Source organism: Neofelis nebulosa, chromosome 16 (assembly GCF_028018385.1).
Source record: "Neofelis nebulosa isolate mNeoNeb1 chromosome 16, mNeoNeb1.pri, whole genome shotgun sequence".
NCBI lineage: Eukaryota > Metazoa > Chordata > Mammalia > Carnivora > Felidae > Neofelis > Neofelis nebulosa.
In genome coordinates, this window is record NC_080797.1 from 26249209 (window position 1) to 26272344 (window position 23136).

A 23136-nucleotide genomic window follows, 5' to 3' on the forward strand; every position below is an offset into this window, starting at 1 on the left:
CTGCCACACTAATGCCAAGATCTGGTTTCTTTCTTTCTCCCTTAGTGTTCCGTGCTGCTAAGGCTCTTCTCTTAGTTGAGGATGGCCACGCCATTTTCCCAGTTTGCTCTGACCTGTAACCTAGGGGCCCTTCTTTCACACCTCATATTCAGTCTCTGCTTTCTCCAAAATGTATCTCAAAATGCAACTGGGGAGGAATGCAAAAAAAACAAAAACAAACAAACAAAAAAAAAACCCCTCAGGTGGGACTCGGGGACTTGAGAGCAGAGGAAAAGGTTAATGGTGACTCCCCTGGGGGGAGGAGGGGCGTGCCTGGTCAGGAACAGGAACCCTGGGAGTTTGTGAGAGTTGGTTAGGAGCGTGTGCACAAATTCTCGAGGCAGAGTATACTACCTGAAAACTGTCATCCCCTCTGCTAATATGTGATAAAGCACATTTACTTGATTTGTTTTCATACAACTTGAACACATATGCCACGAGAAGACTGTTTTCATTGTTACAGATCTGAAACCAATAATTTTCCTTGAGCATGCAAATATAACATAAGCTTGGATTTTTGTGACTCTCCCTACAAAGCTGAACGGGGTTCACTTGCCTTAGAGAGTTCTCATTTCATCATATTCTGATGTGACGCTACCTTTCATTAATCCCTTCCAGCTAAGCAAAATTTAATTAAAGCCACGTCACATGATGGCAGCCATTCATGTATTTAAAAAAAGGAACTCGAAGAAGCTCAGCTAGCCACCTTCTGTTCTGAATAAAGCCGGACTGTTAAATGTAGTAGGTTTTCCCTTGAATTTGGGATTTGTTACATAATGCCGTACCCTTTCCCCTCCATTTTGGGTAACGGAGTTTTTTATGCCTGTGTTCTGTTTATTGACGCTGACCTGAATTTGAAATGATACAGACTTGAGGGTGAAAAGGAAAATCAATGATTGCTTGAAGAGAAATGGAAAGTGGTATGTAGTGTATATTTTGTTCCCTTCAGTGAATTTGGCAATCCATGTCAAGTGTTAAACAGGGGGTAATGCTGTCTTACATAGAGAGTGTCAGTGTTGCAAAGATCTGGTTGAAAAGCCAGGCCTGCAGTCTAAGGGGACTTGCCTCTGCCATCATTACCAGCGTTACTGGCTGCTGGTGAGTGAAATGGGAGGACTGGTAGAAACACGTCTCTGGTCCTCAGGAGTTAGGAGTCCTCTGCTCTGAATTCCACCCCCCACCCCCGCCTTCACTCTATTCTGTCACTGACTGTGTTAAGAATTTCATGCAATGGAAGCAAATACTTGGTTTTCTAAATCAAGTGCGGAGAAGAAGATTCCCATACGCAGGACTGCAAGGCTCTGTCTCATTGGTAATTTCATAAATAGTGTTGCAAGTTGCTGAATTAAACTTCATCATGGTAAGAGCGCCATAACCTAAAACTTACCACTTGGATCATCTCAAATGCGTAGCTGAACGCCATCAAGTGGGCTCACAGTGTTGGGCTGCCATCACTGCCGTCCAATCTCCAGAACACTCTCTTGTCCCAAGTAGAACTCTACCCATTTAGTGCTTATTCCCTGTTCCTGTTGCCCAGCTCCTGGTGGTGACCTCTGCTCTACTTTGTCCCTGAATCTAACTATTTTTAGGGTACCTCATACAAGTGGAATCATGCAACAGCCATCCTTTGGTGTCTGTCTTGTTTAACTTAGGGATGAACCTTGAGATCATTACCCTATCATACCATATGTCAGAATTTTTCCTTTTTAAGGCTGAATAATCAATTGCATGGATACACTGCATTTTGCTTATCCATTCATACGTTGGTGGACTTTGAGGTTGGTTCTGTTGTCAACTATTTTGATAATGCTGCTATGAACGTGGAGACGCAGAAGTGGAATTGTTGGCTCATGGAGGAGTTCTGGGTTTAACTTCGGTATCGTCTTAGGTTCTCCCCATCATGAGACAAGGGTTCCAGTTTCTTCTCCTCCTCCTCGCCATCACGTGTTATTTTGTTAACTGCCTTCCTAGTGGGTATGGGGTGGTGATGGGTCACTTTCCATTAGAACTTTGTCTCCTGTCAGGACAGTTGATGCGCCTCCCTGATTGATGTGTAATCCGTGTTGGCGGTGTTCCTGATGAGCCGGAAGCAGGTGGCTGTGACTGATTCCTCTATACGTAGCCTTGGCCCACTATGCTCTTTTAGCAAAGCTCTAGGTTCGAATGAAATCTAGAAAGTGGCTCTGGGCATACCACTTGGCCAAGATCAGTCCAGGAAACGTGGCCCAGTGCCAAGAGCCCCCAAGTCTTTGACCTCTGTGAGGACATTTGGCATGGAAACCACGTCCTCTGCAGTCCCCCAGGTGTGTCTGATGAGCCAAGACAATTACAGGTAAATCAGTTTTTAGCAGATTCAGGGGGTACAGTGTCAGAAGTAGGGTGTTCTCTCACACGGAGTGTCGGGCTTTCAGCTTTGCCCTTTGCTGGGTTTTGTTCACTTTGATGAATGACTTTAATGACCATGACTGAAAACGGCTGTTACCATCAACATGGCAGCATCGCGGCAGACCTCTAGTTTTTCTGGAAACTTTTGTGAATTCTTGAGCCAAACGTAGGTGACTGTTTGTCTGTCTTGGAAATCGACTTCTGACAGACAGTGAACACTCTGCTTAACTTCCATTTCGCTTACTCCTGGAAGTGAGATTAGTGTATGATACGGACTTGTAGATGAAGCACTCCCAATTTTAAAGCCAGGTAACATTAAGAACCGTTATTTGGCCAAGCCTGCAGTGTTTTTTTTTGTCGTCCTCCCACATCATTGGCCCAGTGTGATTTGTGCGTTTCATGTGTCATCCGTTACGGTTGGGTAGCATAAGCATATCACGTAGAGGATTAGAGGAAAGGGATTTTGTGCTTAGGAAATAATATGAAGATTTACTTTGTGATTTTAAGCTGCATGATAGCTTCATATTTTAAGAGCTCTCATTTGGTTATGTAAGCAGGCATGCCCCAGAGTTTTGGAAAATGGGCTCTGGCTCCTTCTCACCAGCCAGCCTGTGCTCATTTGAGCAAAGGCTTAAGTACCTAGGGTCCAGCTCCAGGACCAACCATGGGGTGGGAGAAAATTGCCATGATGTGTGTCCACTTCCTGTCTGCCAAGGTCAGGCAAACGTATCAAATGCATACTGTGTGACAGGTACTGCCTTATCCCTGGCTTGCCTCGATTCCCCCTCGCTCCATACAGCATGGTGAGATTGAACACCTTCAGGATTCTAAATTAAAAAAAAAAAAAAAAAAAAACAACAGCTCCTCATTTTTAGCCAGGGGAAACTGTTTTCCCCTCTCCACATAAACCTGATAAGTACTCCGGTGTTACTGAGCTAATCTATTCCTCGTTCTTCAGCTACCCCAGCAAGACTTCTCAAATGTTTGCATTATATTGTCTTACAGAATGTGCATTACCCGGTTTACTCTGGAACTTGAAACCAAAGGTCAAGGCCCACCGCTCATCATTTTGGAATCTCTGGCCCTTGCTCAGCTTTCTGGGCTGGCCTTTCTCAGACCAGTGCTGTGTGCAGCCAGGGTCTGGGAACATAGGCTCTTCTTCCCTGCCCCCTTGGAGTGGGGGGTGAGGGAGGAGGAGGGGGGTAACTGGGCTTTCTGTTCCTGCTTCTGGGCACATTGTTTCTTCTTTGAAGATTATCCATTCTGCATCTTGAGTATTTGAACAGGCCTTGCAGGGTCCTTATGGTTCAGATGGCTCCCATGTGACACGTAAGGTAGGTTAGGAAGAAGTAATTTTGGAGACAGCTGGGGCTCTTTGCTGCCCCTGCAGATTACACCATGTAGCGAGGGCCTGGAACTTCTTGGGGTAAAATTTGATAGGCTTTTTGAGGTACAAAACAGAAATAAAATAATTGTGGGTTGAGATTGATAATTGCATTGAAAGGTACATGGGGATTGAAAGGACAGATTAAAAAAAAATTCAAATGGATTTGATAAATACAGGTTTTCCAAAGTGTTCACCTGAATGTAGAAATGGTTTAAAAAAGAAACCAAACCCACAGTGTTGAACGATTAAGTAGGGAATCCGAATGCTCATTTTCCTTTCAAAACACTATATCCATAATAAACCATGATGAGGAAATAATGCTCCTGTGACCCTTTTCCCTTCGTAATTTATCTTGCTAATTCCAGTGAGCGAGCGATGACTTTGTGCCTGGGGAGAGCCAGCAGATGAGATTAATTTGTGCCATCACAGCCTTGCTTTATTATCTACCCTTGGAGAGGGTTGGGGAGATGCTTTTAGCAGAAACACTGTGAAGAAGCTTCTCTGAGGGTTTGGAGGAGCTAAGTGCTGCCTTTGACAGTGTCTTGGCACTGCTGGGGCAGGCTGGGAACTCGTTGTCACTTCTCTGTCCCCTCCTGCCATCCTGGTGGGCAGGTGCAGTGGCCTGGCAGGCAGCCAAGGAGAAGCCTTTGCTCGGGCATCTCTGCTTCTAAATTAATTTTTATTAAGTTTATTTTGAGAGAGAGAGAGTGTGTGTGTGTGAGAGAGAGCAAAGGAGGTGCGGGTGGGGGAATCCCAAGCAGGCTCCACACTGTCAGCGTGGAGCCCGATGTGGGACTCAAACTCTCAAAATGTGAGATCATGATCTGAGCTGAAATCAAGAGCCAGGCTTTTGACTGATGGAGCCACCCAGGTGCCCCAGCATTTCTGCTTCTAAGAGGATGCTCTTCAAGACCTCCTTGTCACCTTCCTATGGATGGTCCTTCCCTACTGCCACCTCTGCTTACTCATGTCTGGCCTACCTCGCCCCCCCCCCCTTTTTTTAATTGTTATTTCTAATAAGGACTTTTATAGTGACATTGTATAACAACCATCTTAAAACTATTTTAAAAGAAAACAGCCCTCCCTTATCCACTGCTGTGACAGGGCATACCCACATCTTCCTCCTCTGGGTTATTTTATTATTTTTAAGTAGGCTTCATACCCAGTGCAGGCCTCAAACTCATGACCCTGAGATCAAGAGTTGGTTGCCTAACCAATGGAGCCATCCAGATGCCCCTTGGTTATTTTATATATGTAAAATACACAACATACATATGTAATGCATATACTTTAAATGTATGTGTCATTCTTGTACTCCTTTTTTCTGCCACCCATGTATAAAAATCTTGGCATCACCTCCTCTGTCTTTCTGCTCCAGTCAACAGCTAGAACACAGTGGAAGGAAAGGGGAGACCATAGTTCCTGTTGTGTAAAATGTACATGGTGACCCATGTTAAGTAGTGTTGAGGATTCAGTTACATGTTGTGTGTGCAAGGACCCATCAAAGTGACACATAACAGGATGCTCAGTAGTCTCTGGGGTTGGTTGGCAAGTCTGGTTGGTTCTCCTGCAATTTCTCTGGCATCTATTACTTCTATTTCTCAGCAGACTGAAGGATGACAATTACTTCATCCTTAGATTATATAAGAGGCTTCTAATTGGGCCTATTGGCCCAAATCCGATCCATCAAATTCTTCCTATTGGCCACCATTTGCCCTCCTAAAGCACTGTTTTTGTCCGTGTTACTCTTGTTCAAACCTTTCAGTGGCTACCAAAGCTTATCAAAAACATTCTGAATGTCTTAATGGCCACTCGAGGCCTCTATTACTTTCTTAATACTGGGCTTGGTACTCGTTCTCCCCTTAGGATCTCCGCTGTCTGCAAACCTGCCATTTTCTCCCTCTCACAGAAACAACTGACCCTCTTTGGCTTTGTCTCTGGCCACGTGTGCAAGGAATTGTGGTATCTTAGGGGGAAGAAAAAAAGAGCCCAGAATCTGGGGAGCTCTAGCCTTCCTTCTGCAGCAAAGACTTAGGGCTTACCCAGTATTTCTGAGGGTATGCTTTTTAGCATGTTGTTCAGCAAAGAACAGTGGAGTACTAGACTTGAAGCTTTGGAGGAAAGACTACCTAAGTCATTTACTTATTTTGTATCCTCCACGTTATGCTATCCATAAAAATCTCTTAGGGAATTATTTCTGTAACACTTCTTTGATCCGTCCTCAGTATTTAACAAAACCACGTTGAACTTGGAAAACATTTGCTGTGTAGTAGATTTGCGGGGACTCCCCACAAGTCCAAGGGGCATCTGGTTACGTAACAACTGGTGATAGTATTTGTGGCCAGCAGTCATGTATAAGAAGGTGTGAAGGTGTTGGCCTTCCCCCCCACCCCCACCCCCTCTGCATTTCAAAGGGTTGTGTTCTGTAGATTGAGTTTGTGGTCTTGAGTTCAGAATTCTGAGGAAGTTCTACAACCCACAGATGGAGATACTGTATATATAATCTGCTATTACCTTTTTAAATTTTACCCACAGGGTGTCATGTGTTTAGACACTTAGATGCATGCATTGTGTATTAGTATAGGACAGTGCAAAGTATTTGACACTGATTCATGGTTTATACCTTGGGAAATTGTCTTAGAACCTCTGGCCCTCTCCTTCTCCCTCTCTCTCAACTTTAGAAAATAGAAACTAGGCTTAAGGTCTCATTAAGCCCTGAATCCTGGCATTTTCTAGTTCTATATATAAGTCTGATTGATACCAAATATTGCTGAGTCCTGAAAAAAATGCCTTCTGATTGCTGTTTAAGATTCTGTCTGTTGTGAAATGAAATTGACTTCTAACAGCATGTACCCTGTTTGGAAAACAAAGTTTGTCTGTTTAATTACTAAGTTTAGTTTTCTTTTCTTTCCACCAGTTTGCTGTTTTGTGGTTCACAAGAGGTGCCATGAATTTGTCACTTTTTCTTGTCCTGGTGCGGATAAGGGACCGGACACTGACGTAAGTAGTCTGAAAACTTATTTGACGTTAATGCTGATATTTGACTTCAACCTCTTCTTTTAATGCCTGTACAACTGTTGTTTTGGCACACATTCCTAATGGGAAGACTTGTCAATGGGTCCTGTACAACTTGGGCTCCTACCAGTGAACAGATACAAAGCCCTTTTGAGCCCTGGTAGGGTCGAAGGAGAATTTGTTAGCTTGTATTCTTCCACTCTGGGCGACCACGTGGACCAACTCCACCAAGTTTATAGTAAGAGCTTTCACTAGCACAGTGTGCTGCTTTTCTGAAGACGTTGACAAATTTTGCAACGTAAACACGAATCCCCTTTTACGGTTCACCCTAACGGTTTATTGACTAAAAGGGCCATCTTTGCTTTTAGCCGATGTGACATCTTCTTTCTAGTTTGCTTCCTGCGATCCTTGCTGCCTTTTCATTATGTGTTATAAATGCTGCTGTCGATTTAAATAATTTAGCATCTGCTCCACTGAACAACCGATCTCTGAAGCTGCCCATGTGTGAACACATAATTTTATTTGTGCCCTAATTCTGCTGCCTCTAGTGAGCATCTCTCTTGCTTACATTTCTTGTTTACTGAAAAATGGGATCATCAGAGGAGAGTGGGAGCCAGGAGGCATGGGAAACACCAGTATCTAAAATATATTGAGTGGAAAATTGGGCTGTTACACGGAAAATATTTTCGCAACAAAAAATTGCAGGGGAGGCCTGGAAGAGGAGACCTTTCTATTATTCCTACCTTTGGCTCTTCTTCCTATCAGGAAACACAGATCTCAAAACAGCTTTGTCAGTGCAGGCAGGGCTGAATTCTTCTTTTCTGAAGAGGGTGTACTCATGTTAAGCTCTGGGGTTCCGATCTGCCTTATTTTGGCCCAGGTATCAAAGGAACTTCTGTTGCATTTCTGCTAAGATGCCGGAGGAAGCTGCACCGAGCAGAAGCCCTAGGCTCTGAGCTGCTACTGGTCTGCAGAGGCTCTGAATGTGGGAGCCAGAGAGCCTCAGAGAGAACCTGTTTTATATCTTTATAGACTGGAAAGCCCACATCCGTGGGTGGCCCACCTACATACAAAAAAACGAGTGTGCTACACCCCACCCTTTTCACTTTTCTTTCTTTCTGGAGTATTGCCTCCATTCGGGACACATGGAGAGGAAGAGTACCAGCTTTCCTGAAAGTTGCCCTCAAGCATCCCGTGGTATTTCTTTGGCCTCCTTGCTCATTATTCTCAGTCCATCCTTCTTTTCTCCCATTTTGGCTCCAGCAAGAATGGGGGTGTGTGTGTGTGTCCTGCCCACAGAGGAATAGTTTTTGTCTGACTCCTTCCCTTCTTCATTCCCTTCACTCTGCCCCTCCTTCCACTTCTTCATTCTTTTGGTTTAAGTACTCTTAATAAGGGTAGAGCCCGTCTGAGTGTGTTACCTGAGGGATCTCCTCTAGGTGGTCAGAGGCTTCCCCGAGGAAATGGCATTTAAACCGACCTCCAGGAGCAAGTGGAGATCATCAGACACCAGGGAACCTGTGTGCATGCACGTTGGGGCATAAAGGAGCCCCGTGGAAGACTACCTCAGACAAAGGGAAAAGCAAGTGAGGAAGCCCTGAAGTGGGAAGGTGTTCAGTGTAGACTAGAAGAAGAGCGAGCTGGTCGTCAGATGTGTAGTTAAGGATTTTGAATGCAATGTTAGGAATGGTAGGGATCCAGAGGAAGGGTTTAAACTAGGACCGGTGTGATTGTTTGCATGTCCCAAAGGTTTCTTTGCTTTCCTTATAGGAAATATCGACAGTGGAAATGGGTTTGATGTACAGGTGAGGATGGGGAAGTATGAAAGCTTGAAGAGTTGCACGGATGGCAAGGTGAAAGGTCGGGGTAGATGGAGGCAGTGAGGCTGGACGGGGTAAACTCACCGTGTATTTAGGAGCTGGGCCACAGCTCTTGACTGCTGGAGGATTGGGGAGGTGGAAATGGAGAGAGAGACTCTCCGGCCTCTTGGCCAAACCTATGAATGGATGGAGGCTGTGGAGGGAGAATGTTCAGAAGTATGGGACAGGGCTGATCACGGGCTTCTCTTTGGACAAGTTCGGTTTGAAAAGTCTGACGTGGAGAACACGGTTATCTGTGAAGCAGGTGTGGAGTTGGGAAGCAGGGTGTGTTTAGGAGATAAAGATTCCTCTGTTTGGTTGTTATAAGCTTTGGGTGTGCAACATTTTGATGAGAGACGGAGGTAAAGAATAAGGAGAAAATAGATGAGGGCCCAGAAAAGAGCCCTGAGGAGGCTCCAGCGGATTGGATGGGAGAGGAAGGGGGCTGGGAAGGTCCTACAGGCGCTGTAGGTCAGCTCCCTGATTATGTCTGATTTTATGACTTCTGTAAGCTTTTGGTATTCTACATAGATATGTCATATACATGCAGGTTTGCACTGGACTGTCCTGTTTACACGAGGAAGCCTTGGTTTATGCGTGCTACAGCTTAATGTCCATTAGTTTTAGCAGCCCCTTTCATGCCCAAAATTCTTACCCTGTTTTGATGATCATTATGTTCCCCCTGCCCCGTCCCTTAGTCCTTGAATCCCCAGCCAGGCAGAAAGCCTTAGTGATGGTCCGCTGGTTGTGAAATACAGTGGGAGGGACACTTGTGATCTGATGCGTTAGTCTGAGTTCTGTCCCTACTGTGTTGTGTTACCCACTGTGCATGCTTAGCCTCACATTTTAATATCCGATCTGTGAAAGTGAAGATAAGAGAGGTTTCGTTTTTTTCTTTTTTTAATATATGAGAGGAAAGAAGTACAGCCTGTGCATTCTCCTCCCAGGAGAAAATTTGCCTTTTGGTTGTTGGCCCCGAGAGGCCAATCATTAGGGCTTTGTACAGCCAGGACACAGGACCCTGTGTGCAGGGCAGTGTTATTTATTGTCCAAATTTGCAAGATGCCCAAATTGGAACTGCACCAAGGAGGTAGCTGGAAAAGCATGAAGGTGTCAGGACAGCTGAGATGAGAAAGGAGGTTTTTCTTATTTTATCTTTCAGAATGTTTGAAAGTGCTAGAATTCTAGAGCTGGAAGGGGGGTGGAAAGACTTGTTTAGGTTAACCTTATTTTATAGATGGAGAGACTGAAGCATATAGAAGAAAGGCGTAAATGATCTGGGGGCTTTGTGACATGTTGCCCCTCAGTGTCCAGCGGGCTAGTGGTTGACGCAACAGCCGTGTAGAGGAAAGGGGGGGGGGCAGGGCGTGGCCCGGAGAAGTTGCTAGCTCGTTCCTTGGTGTTAATCGTTCAAAGTTCTCACACATTTAGCAAAGTGCTAAAGGGCATGAAAAGAGTTAAAGGAATGGAGGGATCAGGAAACACAAAAGGCAAGCTACAAGAAACAAAGACCTTAAGTATCCCCCCCCCCCCCCCCCCCCCCCCGAGGATTTAAAAGTTTCCTAGACTAAGATCTGTGTTGTCCATGACGAAGGCTCAAGATTCACACAGTTCATGTGCTGCTGGCTGATGCCGGCTCCGAGGACGTCAGGGCACTCCCCCACGGAGACAAAGATGATGGACCCTGTGAAGTACACCAGCACTGTCCCTGGTCTTTCCATCCTCAAGATAGACCCCTGAGAAATAGCAGTGCCCAGATCCCGGTAACCAGATGGCAATAGTTAAACATTCTTGGGAACACAGATCATCTTCAGGACTCAAGGAGCAGGCTCGTCGAAAGGATGCAGAAGTTACAGGGAAACTCGGGGAGGAGAAGAGGGTATCTGGGTTCCGTGTGAGGAGCGCCACCCACCCAAACATGTCAGGCCGTTCTCAGCCATCCCCCACCTCTGGATGGGCAGTGTTGTGTTGCCAGACATTCCCTGCCGACATGTCTGGAGATAAAAGCCATGTGTTCCTTGGAAATGCAAGCTGGTGCAGCCACTCCGGAAAACAGTATGGAGGTTCCTCAAAAAACTAAAAATAGAATTACCCTACGACCCAGCAATTGCACTACTAGGCATTTATCCACGGGATACAGGTATGCTGCCTCGGAGGGGCACATGCACCCCCATGTTTATAGCAGCACTATTGACAATAGCCCAAGTAATGAAAGAGCCCAAATGTCCATCGATGGATGAATGGATAAAGAAGAGGTGGTATATATATATACAACGGAGTATTACTCGGCGATCAAAAAGAATGAAATCTTGCCATTTGCAACTACATGGATGGAACTGGAGGGTGGTATTATGCTAAGAGAAATTAGAGACAAGAACCATATGACTTCACTCATATGAGGAATTTAAGAGACAAAACAGATGAACATAAGGGAAGGGAAACAATAAAATGGGACAAAACAGACTCCTAAATCTGGAGAATAAACAGAGTTACTGGAGGGGGAGGGAGGGAGTTGTGGAAGGGGGATGGGCTAAAGGGGTAAGGGGCATTAAGGAATCTACTCCTGAAATCATTGTCTCACTATATGCGAATTTGGATGTAAATTTAAAAAAATTTAAAAAATGGAGTAGCTAGGGAAGAGGCTTTCCAATACTTTTGGTGGCAAACAAAGTAAGAAATGCATTTTAAATCTGCACACACACACACACACACACACACATACACATACACAATCACATACGTACATAATTGAAATAAAACTTTCATTAAGCAAAAAAACAAAAACAAAAAACAGGTGTTCCTGAGATTGAAGGGCAGCCTGCTGCGCACCGAGGAAGGGGGAGAGAAGGCAAGACTGGGCTTTGGAAAGGCACCTGGGGTTGGTACAGCATCTGTGCTCCCAGGTGTGTGGCCTCGGAAGACAGCCTGAAGCTCTGCCCAGCACACTGCCCCCATCCGAGATTGTGGCCCATGTGGAGAAACAGCTGACTTCCCTTTCCTCACCTCCCTCTAGACCTCCCCAGTTAAGACATGAACTGGGACATGGACAAGGACAGGAAGGACTGTTACCTTGTTGGTTTTTTGGGGTAGGGGTGGGGAGTGTGATTTTGGGCAGTGCTTTGGTTTCTTCAGCTGCCACTTGTCCCCTGAGCCGACATTTTCTTCTTACTGGCTCTGGTCACGATGGGGTGGGCGGGGAGGGTGGTGGGTTCTAGAGGGCTGACTCCTTCTTCAGAGTCTTTCTTTCACGATTATTTTTAATGTTATTATTTTTTTTAACATTTATGAGACAGAGCATGAATGTGGGAGGGTCAGAGACAGGGAGACAAAGAATCTGAAACAGGCTCCAGGCTCCTTTAATGTTATTTCTGAAACAGAGCATAAGCAGGGGAGAGGCAGAGAGCCAGGGAGACCCAGAATCCGAGGCAGGTTCCAGGCCCTGAGCTGTCAGCACAGAGACTGACGCGGGGCTCGAGCTCACAGACCGTGAGATCATGACCTAAGCTGAAGTCGGACGCTTAACCGACTGAGCCACCCAGGCGCCCTTTTCCTTCACCATTTAGAATTTCAGCTCACCAGCTGCCTTGCCTGGAACTCCTCCTCCCACTTCTTACAACAATCTCCACTCAGATTCTGTCCATGAAGCCTGCCCTGCTAGAGGGGAGCAGGGTATTTGGGTCTTCTGTATGTACGTGTGTATGTGTTTATTAGCACATACAATCCTTTTTTTCATACCTCGTGTTTCCTGTGGGTGCCTTCAGGGAGAGAAAATGGTGAGGCAGACTGTTCAGATATCCTTACCAATCTGTCCTACCCTGAAAACCGTAGAGAGAGAGAGAGAGACACAACCCTGTTAATTGGTAAAGTTGTAGGCAGACAGAAGTCTTTATGTGATGCGTATAAACCCACACAAATGTTAGACAACTCTTTAAATGCAACCTTTGGAATATTTGCTCTGTGAGCATTTGAGGAAGAGGGGAAGGGATTGACCTGTTCAAAGGCTTAAAGCCCGCCTCTGGGCGATTCTGCTTCCCTTGAATTTGTGTTTGTTTCTGCCTCGTGCCTTTTCGCCAGTGCCCCTGCCTTTCTGGGGGAGAAACCGTACGTGCAGTCTCTTGCACTTTTTAGAGCTGAGCCATACAATTAAACAGCATTCAGGGGATTTAAAAATCACTTCATGGGTCGTTAGTGTACTTCACCTGGGAGACCACCAGCCTCTGTACAGGCAGCATCGGGAGTTAGCTGGTGCCTGCCAGAATGTTCGGAAGGGCATAGGTGAATTTAAGAGGTGTGTGTTGGGGTGTGGGCAGGGGGCTGCTTCTGTTTCGGGTACATCTTTAAGCCGGCAAAGGTGGTAAAACTGAGCCAAGAGAGCATAGACAATAAATGCTTGGAGCTGAAGTTGGAAGCGATTGTGCACAGGGCTACAAGTGGATAGTGGTACCTGGTGTGGAGCTGGACTCTGCAGGGGGCTGTATGTCCAGCACACGAAATTTCTTTCACTTACGATGGACTTGAGAATTCTCTTGTTCTGGAGTTCTTTCCGGTGTCTTAGAAACCGAGCCCATGAAAAAGGCTGAGTCGTTTAAAATTCAACACTTCAGAGCTTCATTTATAACAAAACTCAAAACATTTAAAATAAACCTAGAAATTTAATTAGCAAATCTTCTATTTTCTCAGAGTGTGCTTTTACATTTAATATGGAAATAAGACAGTTTTGTGAGCAAACCCAGCTATACTCGAAACACTTCGCTATTCCTGAACCGACAAAGGGAAATTTGTAAAAGGTGCAGGTGCTAGAAAGTTGTGTTGAAAATGCAGCTGAGTGAGGTCAAAAGAGCTCTGGAGTGGGAATGGGGAGTCCTGCCCTGCCAAGTCACTGAAAATCCTTCTAGACCTTGGCTTGCTTATTTATGCATATGGAGGTTGAACTCGGTGGTCTCAAAAGCTGTTTGCTGCCTTCAATGGCATTCCATCACCAAGTACTGATTGAGAGCTTGGTGCCCTGTTGATAGGGAGCCAGATGGTTCTTGCCCTCCTGGTGGGTCCTCCCTAATCAGAAGGATGAGCTGAGTGTGCAAACAGTTATAGGATATGATTGCATATGGTAGCTGCCATGCCATAAACGGGGAAGAAATAAAATGCTACGAAGTGGCCGGGGGCGGGGGGGGAGGGGGGGGTTGCTGGAGAGCAGGCATGCACAAGCACCTTATAGAAGATGGAGGGAAGGCTTCCTGAAGGTGTGTTTGAAGACTTTTAAGATTTCTTTCAGAGTTCTCTTACAGACCAGTAGGACCAGTGTTTTCATGCTTGGCTGGTTTAACTGAGTTCTGTCTCTTGCCAAATGGTGCCGTCCAATGGGGCAGAAACTCAGGTGGCACGCATTTGCCGGAGGACCTGTAGGAAGAACGCACGCTAGGGAGACGCGCGGTGTTGTGTGTGTCCTCGCGGGATCCCCTTTAGATCCGGCCTCCGAGGAAGCCTTGGTGGGGTCCTGAAACCACCCCGTGCACTCGCCCACAGGTGCCATTCTTCACGTGCCGCGTGATGCCACCGGAAGCCTTAAAAAGAAGTTCTTTCAGGGAAACAAACCCAACACAAAACTCCCGTGCTAATTCTGCTCTTCAGTGGGTGGATTATTTTATGTACCAGATTCACAGTAACAGAAGTATTTCCTACAAGGGAAGGGACTCCTGCTACTTTTGCGCCAAATTAATTTAGCTGGGAGTTAAAAATAGCCTCAAAGACTAGCATCCGCCGTTCGGATGTACTCAAGGAGACAGCTGGTTGGTGGCACATCCATTGTCTTTAGCTACCAAGTTTTGGCCAGTGAGGAGAGGAGAAATGAGTGCCTATTTAATCCGTGCACCAGAATGCCTCTTGTCAAGAGAGTCGCCCTGGGGGCTTTTCCGTTTAATCCAAAGAACCTTGGGATTTGCCACTGCTCGAACATCTTGGGTACTGCTCTCTTGGAACGGCATGTAAGGCCAGTAGCACATTCTTTGCAAAATCTCCACTCTTGGCAAACTGTCAGCCTTGGAGTGTGGCGAGGTGGTCTGGGGAAGTGACCCAGTTCAGTACAGCCAGATCTGTACAAGGGGCAGTGGATGGTACGGTTTGGGGTCCAAAAGGTAAGTCGATAAGGTTAAGAGAGTATTTTCTTGGTAGAGTTGTAAATGGTTTCCAACATCAGGTTGGAAGGAGACTTGTGTGTGTGAAGTGTGTAGGAATCATCGTGCAGCCTCTCTGTGGCACTTCCACGTTGGTTTAAAAAAAAAAGTTGCTGTACTGCTGAATGGTCTTGCCTGTATAGTGAATTCTTGGTGGAGAGATCCTGTGTCTTTTCTCTGACAAACCAGAGCTCAGTGCAGAGCCTGGCACAGAACGGGTACCCAGATTTGTTGAACCAGAGCGACTGCGTGGAAGAAGGTCTAATTTGACCTTTAACCTAATTTGACCACCAGTTGATTGTATGTATCTGGGGTTGAATTACTTCGTTTTAGCTATACGTGGGACTGTTTATGAATCTCCCCACTCCTAGGAGAGTTTTAAGTTTATTTATGGTGAGAGGGAGAGAACCAGTGGGGGAGGGGCAGAATATCTGAAGCAAGTTCTGCACTGACAGCAGAGAGCCCACTGAGGGGCTTGAACTCATGGGCCATGAGATCGTGACCTGAGTCACCCAGGGACCCCCCTCTAGGAATGGATACTTGATTAGTATTGTGGCACCTTGGAAGGGGGAAGGGAGAAACATACTTGGACTTGGCTACTTTTCACAGACCATTTCAAATCACTGTCCCACCTATTGGGAGCTTACAAAGTGGTGGACCTAGGCCATAGCTTTTGACTGGCTCGGGTAAAAATTGATAGGATGGCTTCCTTACTGATTTCTCTTTACCGGTGCAAGTGACTTAGTAACATCAGGCAGTTCACGGTTTACTAACAACCAGATTTCCCTATCCCTGAGAACTGTTGCTGACAATGATGTCTAAGGAACCTACTACTAGGGCTGAAATCACTGGAAGCCCAGAGCTAGAAATTCTACCAGGTAATGGCATCTTCATGGTTTCACCTGATGTGTATTTAGCATCTCTTCTGTCTGGTGCTTTTTTTTTTTTTTTTTTTTTTTTTTTATTTGCTGTATGTCATCATTAAATATTTTCTGGGCATTTTTTATTGCCAGGAACTGGGGTGGGGGGCTGTAAAGGTTAATAGGTCTAGTCCTTATGTTCAGGCAGCTTATCCTTAGTGGGATGTCATAAACACAAGTAAGCATTAAGATACTTGAATGGATAACATACACAAATACACTCGATATATATTAATCCCATTGTGTAAATGTGAAAGTCAAGGCCCAGGGTTGGTTCAAGGGCTTGCTGGAATCTGGTAGTAAATACGGTGTTAAGCTTTGGACCAAGTCTCTGCTTCCTACCCAGTTCTCTTCCCTCAATACCAAGTGGGTTGATCACCAAAGCCACTTAAGGGGCAGATTTTCTGCCACTGAAAATTCTCTATTTTTGTGACTAGAATCTGGCGTCAGTGTGACTCAAGCTTAAAATGGTAAGAGAAATTGGGAGTTGCACAGATATTAACAGTAGAAGCTTTCATAAGCAAGATGGACAAGGTGAACTAATTAGTGAAGACAGAACCTGTAGGAGGGAGGCTCTGTGAGAGCCTAGGACAGTTTGGTGACTTAGTTTGGGTTCTTAAGAAGGTGGAACATAGTACTTTCCAGGACCCTTGGTTTCTGGAAGGATTTAAGTGGCTTTACCTAAGCTGTAAGCCAGCCTAGAGAGCTTTTTGGCTTATGCCTGAAGCTTGTTCCTGGGTTTTAGTGCGTCACTTTTTTTTTTCTTTCCACAAGCTGAAGTAGGAGTCCCATTCAATTAGCCGGTACCTTCCTCACCTTGGCTGTTTTCTGCTTAATGAATTTCCAGCAGAAGTTTCCATCTATGGACAAAGAGAGAAGTGCATTTCCTCAGGGCTAGGAGAAGGCAAGAGATTTGTAGAGGATTTTCTGGCTAGCATTATCACTGGTACATCCATTTATTAACAGTGAGATCAGGGGTCAAAAACAATGGTAATCAAATGAGCCCATTTACTAGGAATTCTGTCTGCCTTTGATAGTGGTTAAGACCGATAAAGCAAGTGGGGAGGTACCTCCTCAGGCACCTTTTTCTATTATGTTGTACCAGAAGCTATGAGCAGGAAATCATGGCGGCTGGTGCTAGCAGGACATGAGATGGATGGTGTGGGAAGATCAGTTCTGATCATTGTTCATTCAACATCTCTACTTTTGTAATCTAATCTCCCAAAACATATTTGGGTTTATACCAAGGGGGAAAAGCTAGGTTCTAAGAGGAATGTCCTTGTCCAGATAAGTGTCACATGACCATCAGGCATTAAATAGTCCTGATTGCATTCCCCAGATAATTCCCCTGATGTGGAAAGAATGCTCAGGTTCTTTATGTTGAGGATGTCACACTCAAAATGTACAACACTGTCCTTATTTTAGCACTGCCTGTTCTCCCTGCATATCCTCCATTACTCAAGCCATTGCCTCTTCGTGCCACTCTGTGTTGAAATAACACCAGACAATCCTCTGTGCACAGCCTCCCAAGCCAGAAGATCATCTGGGTTGTTTCCATCTCTTTAGTCTCTCAGATCTAAGTGGTCTCCAAGTTCTGTGGAGTCTGACTCTCCCCTCCATATTCCTTGCTGTCATCTTCAGGAAAGCCTGATCGTGTTCTATGAATTGGTCTTACGGGCTCTGGACTGTTTCTCCTTTAGTCCATCCTTGATATTGCCAGGGAGTAGTACTCCAGTTGTGTTATATATATATACATACATATATATATACATATATATATACATATATATATATACGTATATATATATGTATATATATATGTATATATATATGTATGTATATATGTATGTATGTATATATATATATTTGTCCTATCAGGGTTTCCATACATATCAATATTTGCCAAAGGTTGCTGCACAGTCACACAAGAGGACTCCCCTGGTTGTTAGCTGGGGTTGTTGGCTGGGGCTGTGGTTCTCTGTGTTGGCCTTTCCAGGAGGGTAGGTAGTTTTGTGCTGGTGGTGTTGCAAGAAGGCAAGCTGAAACATACATATGCTTGAACTTCTGCTGGCACTGTGTTTCCTGATGTCCCACTTGCCAAAGCAAGTCACACGGCTAAGCCCAGAGTCCCTCTAAAGGTAGGTTAGGAATCTCCCGAAAAACAGAACTAACGGTCTGTATGTATATTCATCATACAAGGAGACTTAAAAGAAATTGGCTCATATAGCTGGCAAGTCCCAAGATCCATAGGGTGCATGGGCAAGCTGGAGACCCAGGAGAGCCAACAGTGTAGTTCTAGTGCAAAGGCCAGCAGACTGGAGATGAAGGGCCAGGGTTTCTCTTGAGGTCCAAAGGTGGGGAAGAAGCTCATGTACTATTTCGTAGCCATTGGACAGGAAGAACTTTCTTGGTGGGTGTGTGTGTGTGGGGGGGGGGGGGGGGCGGGGCGTGTGTGCATGCCCACACATGCTCAAAAGCATGGGTATGGGGTGGGGGGAAGGGCAGTCAGTGCTTTCCTTCTATTTAGGTTTTCATTAGGGAAGGCAATCTACTTTATTCATCCACCAATTTAAAAGTCAATCTTATCCAAAAACTCTCCCACAGAAACATCATTATTTGACCAAATATCTGGGTACCCTGTGGCCCAGTCAAGTTGACACACAGACTTAGCCATCACAGGGGGAACACACAGTGTAGGTCCTGGGAGGCATGGGTCGCTCTGCCCATTAATGTAACAATTTGCCACAGGAAGACTGATTTTGATCCTATTATGTTTTCTTTCTGCTTACATCTTACTCATCTCTGTATCCCTGATACTTAGTATGGTTTCTGACTCCTGGTGGGTGATCATTGATATTGAGTGAATTGAAGAAATAATGAAGTCCCTGATCCCAGAATAAAATGAAAATAATTTCCTTGGTCTGTCTGTAAAACATTCCAGAAGATGGTCTCAGAATCCCTATGAGCCATTTCTTAATTTTGAGTCATTGTCATTATCTTTAGAAAGCGAATTTACTTTTGAAAAATATACAGATTTTATTTTTAACATATTGAGGGACTCTATTAGTAGAAATTTAAGCCTAACCAAATTAAGCAAGATATCAACTGAACCGTGGTCGCTAACTCTGTGTGACCAGACTTTTTCTTAATATTTTTTTCTGTTAAATGTTGATGGAAAAAATCTATTAAAAGGAAATGCTTGTTTGGTCAACCATAGGTTTTCAGTTTACATTCATTGAAGTGATGGCTAACTGCACAGTTAATCTGGAGAGGTTTATAACCGCAGTTCAAGAAGGGAAATGACACAGCCAAGAATGCCACCTTAGGAGGCGGTGGTCAAATTTATTTCCACTTTGGCCACTGATGTTCTAGATGCCTGTCTGTCCTATGCCTAACTGTGCCAGCATGGATAATTTATGTGTAACTCAGAGGTGGCTATTTGTGCTCATAAGAAATTTATATTGGTAGAAGATTACTGAGTGAAAGACTGGATTTTGAAAAACACAGATTATAAACTTTTACAAGTGAGGGCTTTATTTTTCATGTCCTAAACCATAGTTAAGTACCTTTTGGAAGGAGGGCAATTTGGATGCTTGCTTTCTGCCATCTTGAGTTCCTAGCCTGTCCCTCCCCATCTCACTTTCAAGGCCGGAAGCTTTGTAGAGTTAACATGGGGTAGGAATGTTTAAACATGAGGATTTCATACTTGAAAATGATATTCTCTGTGGAGGAGGGTGATTTTAGGTTTCTAGATACTAAGCTGTATCATGACTCATTTGTTCTTAAACAGGTCGTTCTCCTGTTACTAAAAATTAATCACAAAAGACCAGGGAAGCTTGAAAAAGAGATCACACACAGCAGGTTGTTAAAATTAGAAAGGCAGGTCTGCTCTCTTCTGCATTTGTGAAGTTTGAATGATGCACCAAGATTAAGGTGATTGATTTTAATCACATTTGTCCCATTGCAAATAGGTGAGTTAGAGTAACTTAATGTACAGAGCAAACATGGCAGGGGGGTGGTGGGATGGTAATGGTAAGCTGAAAACTTGAAAATGAATCACATAAGTGAAACAGACCTTGTGTCACAAGCACTTGCTGTCACTTTGGAGCTGTGGCCTTGGATACGATCATATTCTCACCTAAAGAACTGTTCATCTGGGAGCCGGACCCTGGGAGAGTCCAGCAACACAGCTTCCTGCTTCGCTCCTCATTTCTGTTCTTGTCTCTAGCTATGCGTAGAGGATAAACTACAAGAGTGAGATTTTGCATGTACCAGGCAAAGCTGACCATTGCATTGCTCAGTCTCGACCCTTCGGTGGCCTCCTTTGACCATTAGGATTGTGATCTAGCTACGGTTAGTCTCACTGACTGGAACATGCCAAGCTCATTTGAGCCTCGGGTCTTTTGCCCAGGTGGGTTCTTCTCGAATGAGGCTCGCTCATACTGTTCAGGTCTCTACTCAGATGACCCCTCATTGGAGATGCCTCGTTAGATCACATCCTCCCATTATTTTCTGTTAGTCTATCTTTGCGTACTTCATCGCCCTTATCACCACTTGAAGCCATAAGCATTTACTTGGTTATTTTTCCATCTCTTCTGCCAGCATGAAATACAGTGAAATGCAGGTACGTTGTCTTTTGTGTTTGTGTAACTCAGAACAGTGCCTAGAGCATGAAATGCTCAATATTTGTTGACTGAATGAATGTTCCTCTCACAAGAGAAAAGACAAGCCTTAGAGTTCTGTTGCCTTCTGACGATATCACTAAAAGGAAACAGTGTAGGATCAGGGGAGATGGTTCCTCTTCTGTGATGACACTGCTGTGAATATAGTAATAAACTGGGCCATGTCACTGAAGCCTGAGGTGTACCATGTGATTGTGTCTTCCAAAGAAACCGTGATTTTTCATAATCATAATGTTAATATGTGGTCAATAAAATTCAAAATGTATGTGATCAGTCTTATTTAATTAGAATTATCTAATTAACCACCAGAATCTGATAGTCTGCCATTCTAGGTAAGTGGGATAAGTTTTGAATTTCAAACCTTGAGAATAATTTACACCTATAGGATCTTCACATGAAAAGTTATGGCCTGGCTGCACATTGGCTTGGGAGTGGTGTCCTTGTTCTTAGATTTCCCTCTGCAGCCGTTGGTTTCTCTTAACATTCTTAAACAGCAGGGAGTTAAGTAAATTGTGATATATCACTGTGATAGAATACGTGCGGCCATTAGGAATGATGATGATGGAGGTGGTGGAAAATGTTTCTGTGGTACTCGATGCTAGGGGACTTACTATAAAGACATTACTGTGATTAGAGTTCTGACAGAACTTGTATATTGGGGCTGGACCTAGAAGTGAACCTAAGAAATTGAAATCATTTGATTTGATTTTTAAAAAGTTTTGATGTTTATTTTTGAGAGAGAGAGAGCACCAGTGGGGGGGAGGACCAGAGAGGGAGACACAGAATCTGAAGCAGCCTCCAGGCTTTGAGCTGTCAGCACAGAGCCGGATGCGGAACTCAAACTCCCGAACCATGAGATCCTGACCTGAGCCGAAGTCTGACTCTTGACCGACTAAGCCACTCAGGCACCCTGACGATTTGATTTTTTTTTTTTTTTTTTTTTTTAAGATGATTGGATTTGGGTGACCTACGCTCTGGATTTCATCTTGTTAGAACAATGGAGTTTTCAAAAAGTCATCCTATAATTCTTGAGGAATAAGACAAAGTGCTGTGTTCCTTCAGAACGTTATCCACACGGAGCACGCCCACCCATCTGAGAGTTCTTTGTTCGATGGTGTGATGGGAAAGCAGGTTGTTGTAGACGTCTAGACTGCTTCATGCCCAGTGTATCAAGCAGGAGGACCAGAAAACCTGGCCAAGCAATGGCCACAACCAAATAAGGGGCGTCGTTCTCCTCACGTAACAAAATGTGGGGACTAGCATTCTGGGGCTAATGTGGCATCTTCATGATTCGATGAAAGATCAGCCTCCTTCTGCCTTTCAGTTCAGCCATCTTCCCGTGTAGGTTTCATCCTCCCCTTTGCTGCCCTCCTTATAAGGTGGCTACTCCATTACCACCCCATCCATGAGAAAGGTGAAGTCAGTCCAGATGCCTATTGAGTCTGCTCCAAGAACTCCCCCAGAAACACAGCCCAGCAACTTCTATTTGCATCATATTGACCAGAACTCTGGCTCTCATAACCACTCCTGCTTAGAAAACAGGGTTTGGAGGGAGGCCTTGGGTGGCTCAGTCGGTTAGGCATCCCACTTTGAGTCAGGCCATGATCTCGCAATTTGGGAGTTCAAGCCCTGTGTCAGGCTCTGTGCTGACAGCTCAGAGCCTGGATCGTGCTTTGGATTCTGTCTCTCTTGCTCTCTGCCCCTCCCCCACTCACGTGTGTGTGCTTGCTTTCAAAAATATTTATAAACTTTTTAAAAGGGGCTTGGAGTTTTTGTTTTAAGCTGAGTGTGTTTCTAATTTGAACGAAAGCAAAGTAGTTGAGTAATAGAAAGGAGAATGAATATTGGATAGGCAACTAACCTTGAATTTTATGTCGAGGATGCCTCACCACTTCTTAGACATAACCACCTTCACGTGTTGTATTTGTGTTCTTTTCTATTGCTATAACTTCATCTCAGAACAGGAAGAATTCCATTACATGTCATGAGGGATCTTCAGTTACAATCGGATGTTCTTTCTTGATTGGTCAATAGAAAAAGACAGTGAGGAAGTCTTACGAGTTTTAATAAGCCTCTTTTGTTTTTTCTTTAAACACTTAGTTCTTTGGAGAAGGTACTTTTACTTGTTTGGTAAGGAATATTTTGGTTTTCATAATGAAATGTTGAGCTTGAGTAATTTTTCAGTCACAGTGTTCTCTTATTCTTATTTTCTTGAATTTTAAGTATGCTCCCCACCGAATGTGGGGCTTGAACTCACGACCCTGAGATTGAGTCACATGCTCTACCGGATGAGCCAGCCAGGTGTCCCCTCTTCAGTCACCGTGTTCTTCGGACATAATAGCTCCTGATAGATGAGGGTTGACTGAAACCAAACAGCTTTTCAGTAACTCACTTCTTATTTAAAGCAGCTTTGGTCTGCAGCAACGTCCCCCGAGCTGAGTGAAACAGCACTTTTCCATGGGTTCTAGTTGTCTTCCAGAACCCGAAGTGCACTATGGGCAGCAGATTTTAAGGTGGCACTGAGAAACCATATCATGGCCATAGGAAAGTGACCCAGAAAATGAGTTAGAAGGTGTTGAGTGTGAAGGAAAGAAGAAGCTGTAGGAATTGATCTGAGCTGCCTTCCATGCTGGGAAGAAGGGTGAACTTTGGAACCCCAGGGGTTGACCCAGACCCGAT

At 44.7% G+C, this 23136-nt stretch overlaps 1 protein-coding gene across 3 annotated transcripts in view; it reads left to right on the forward strand.

The window, feature by feature from the left end:
* PRKCA (protein kinase C alpha) overlaps positions 1-23136 on the forward strand; it is a 401449-nt gene that overhangs the window by 152919 nt on the left and 225394 nt on the right. For all 3 annotated transcript variants that reach the window (XR_009255428.1, XM_058705741.1, XM_058705742.1), the window contains one exon: positions 6729-6811. Coding sequence is in view for 1 of the 3 variants with exons in the window: in XM_058705741.1 (XP_058561724.1) it covers positions 6729-6811 (83 nt within the window). In the remaining 2 variants the exon portion in view is untranslated. The remainder of the gene's footprint in view (positions 1-6728; positions 6812-23136) is intronic.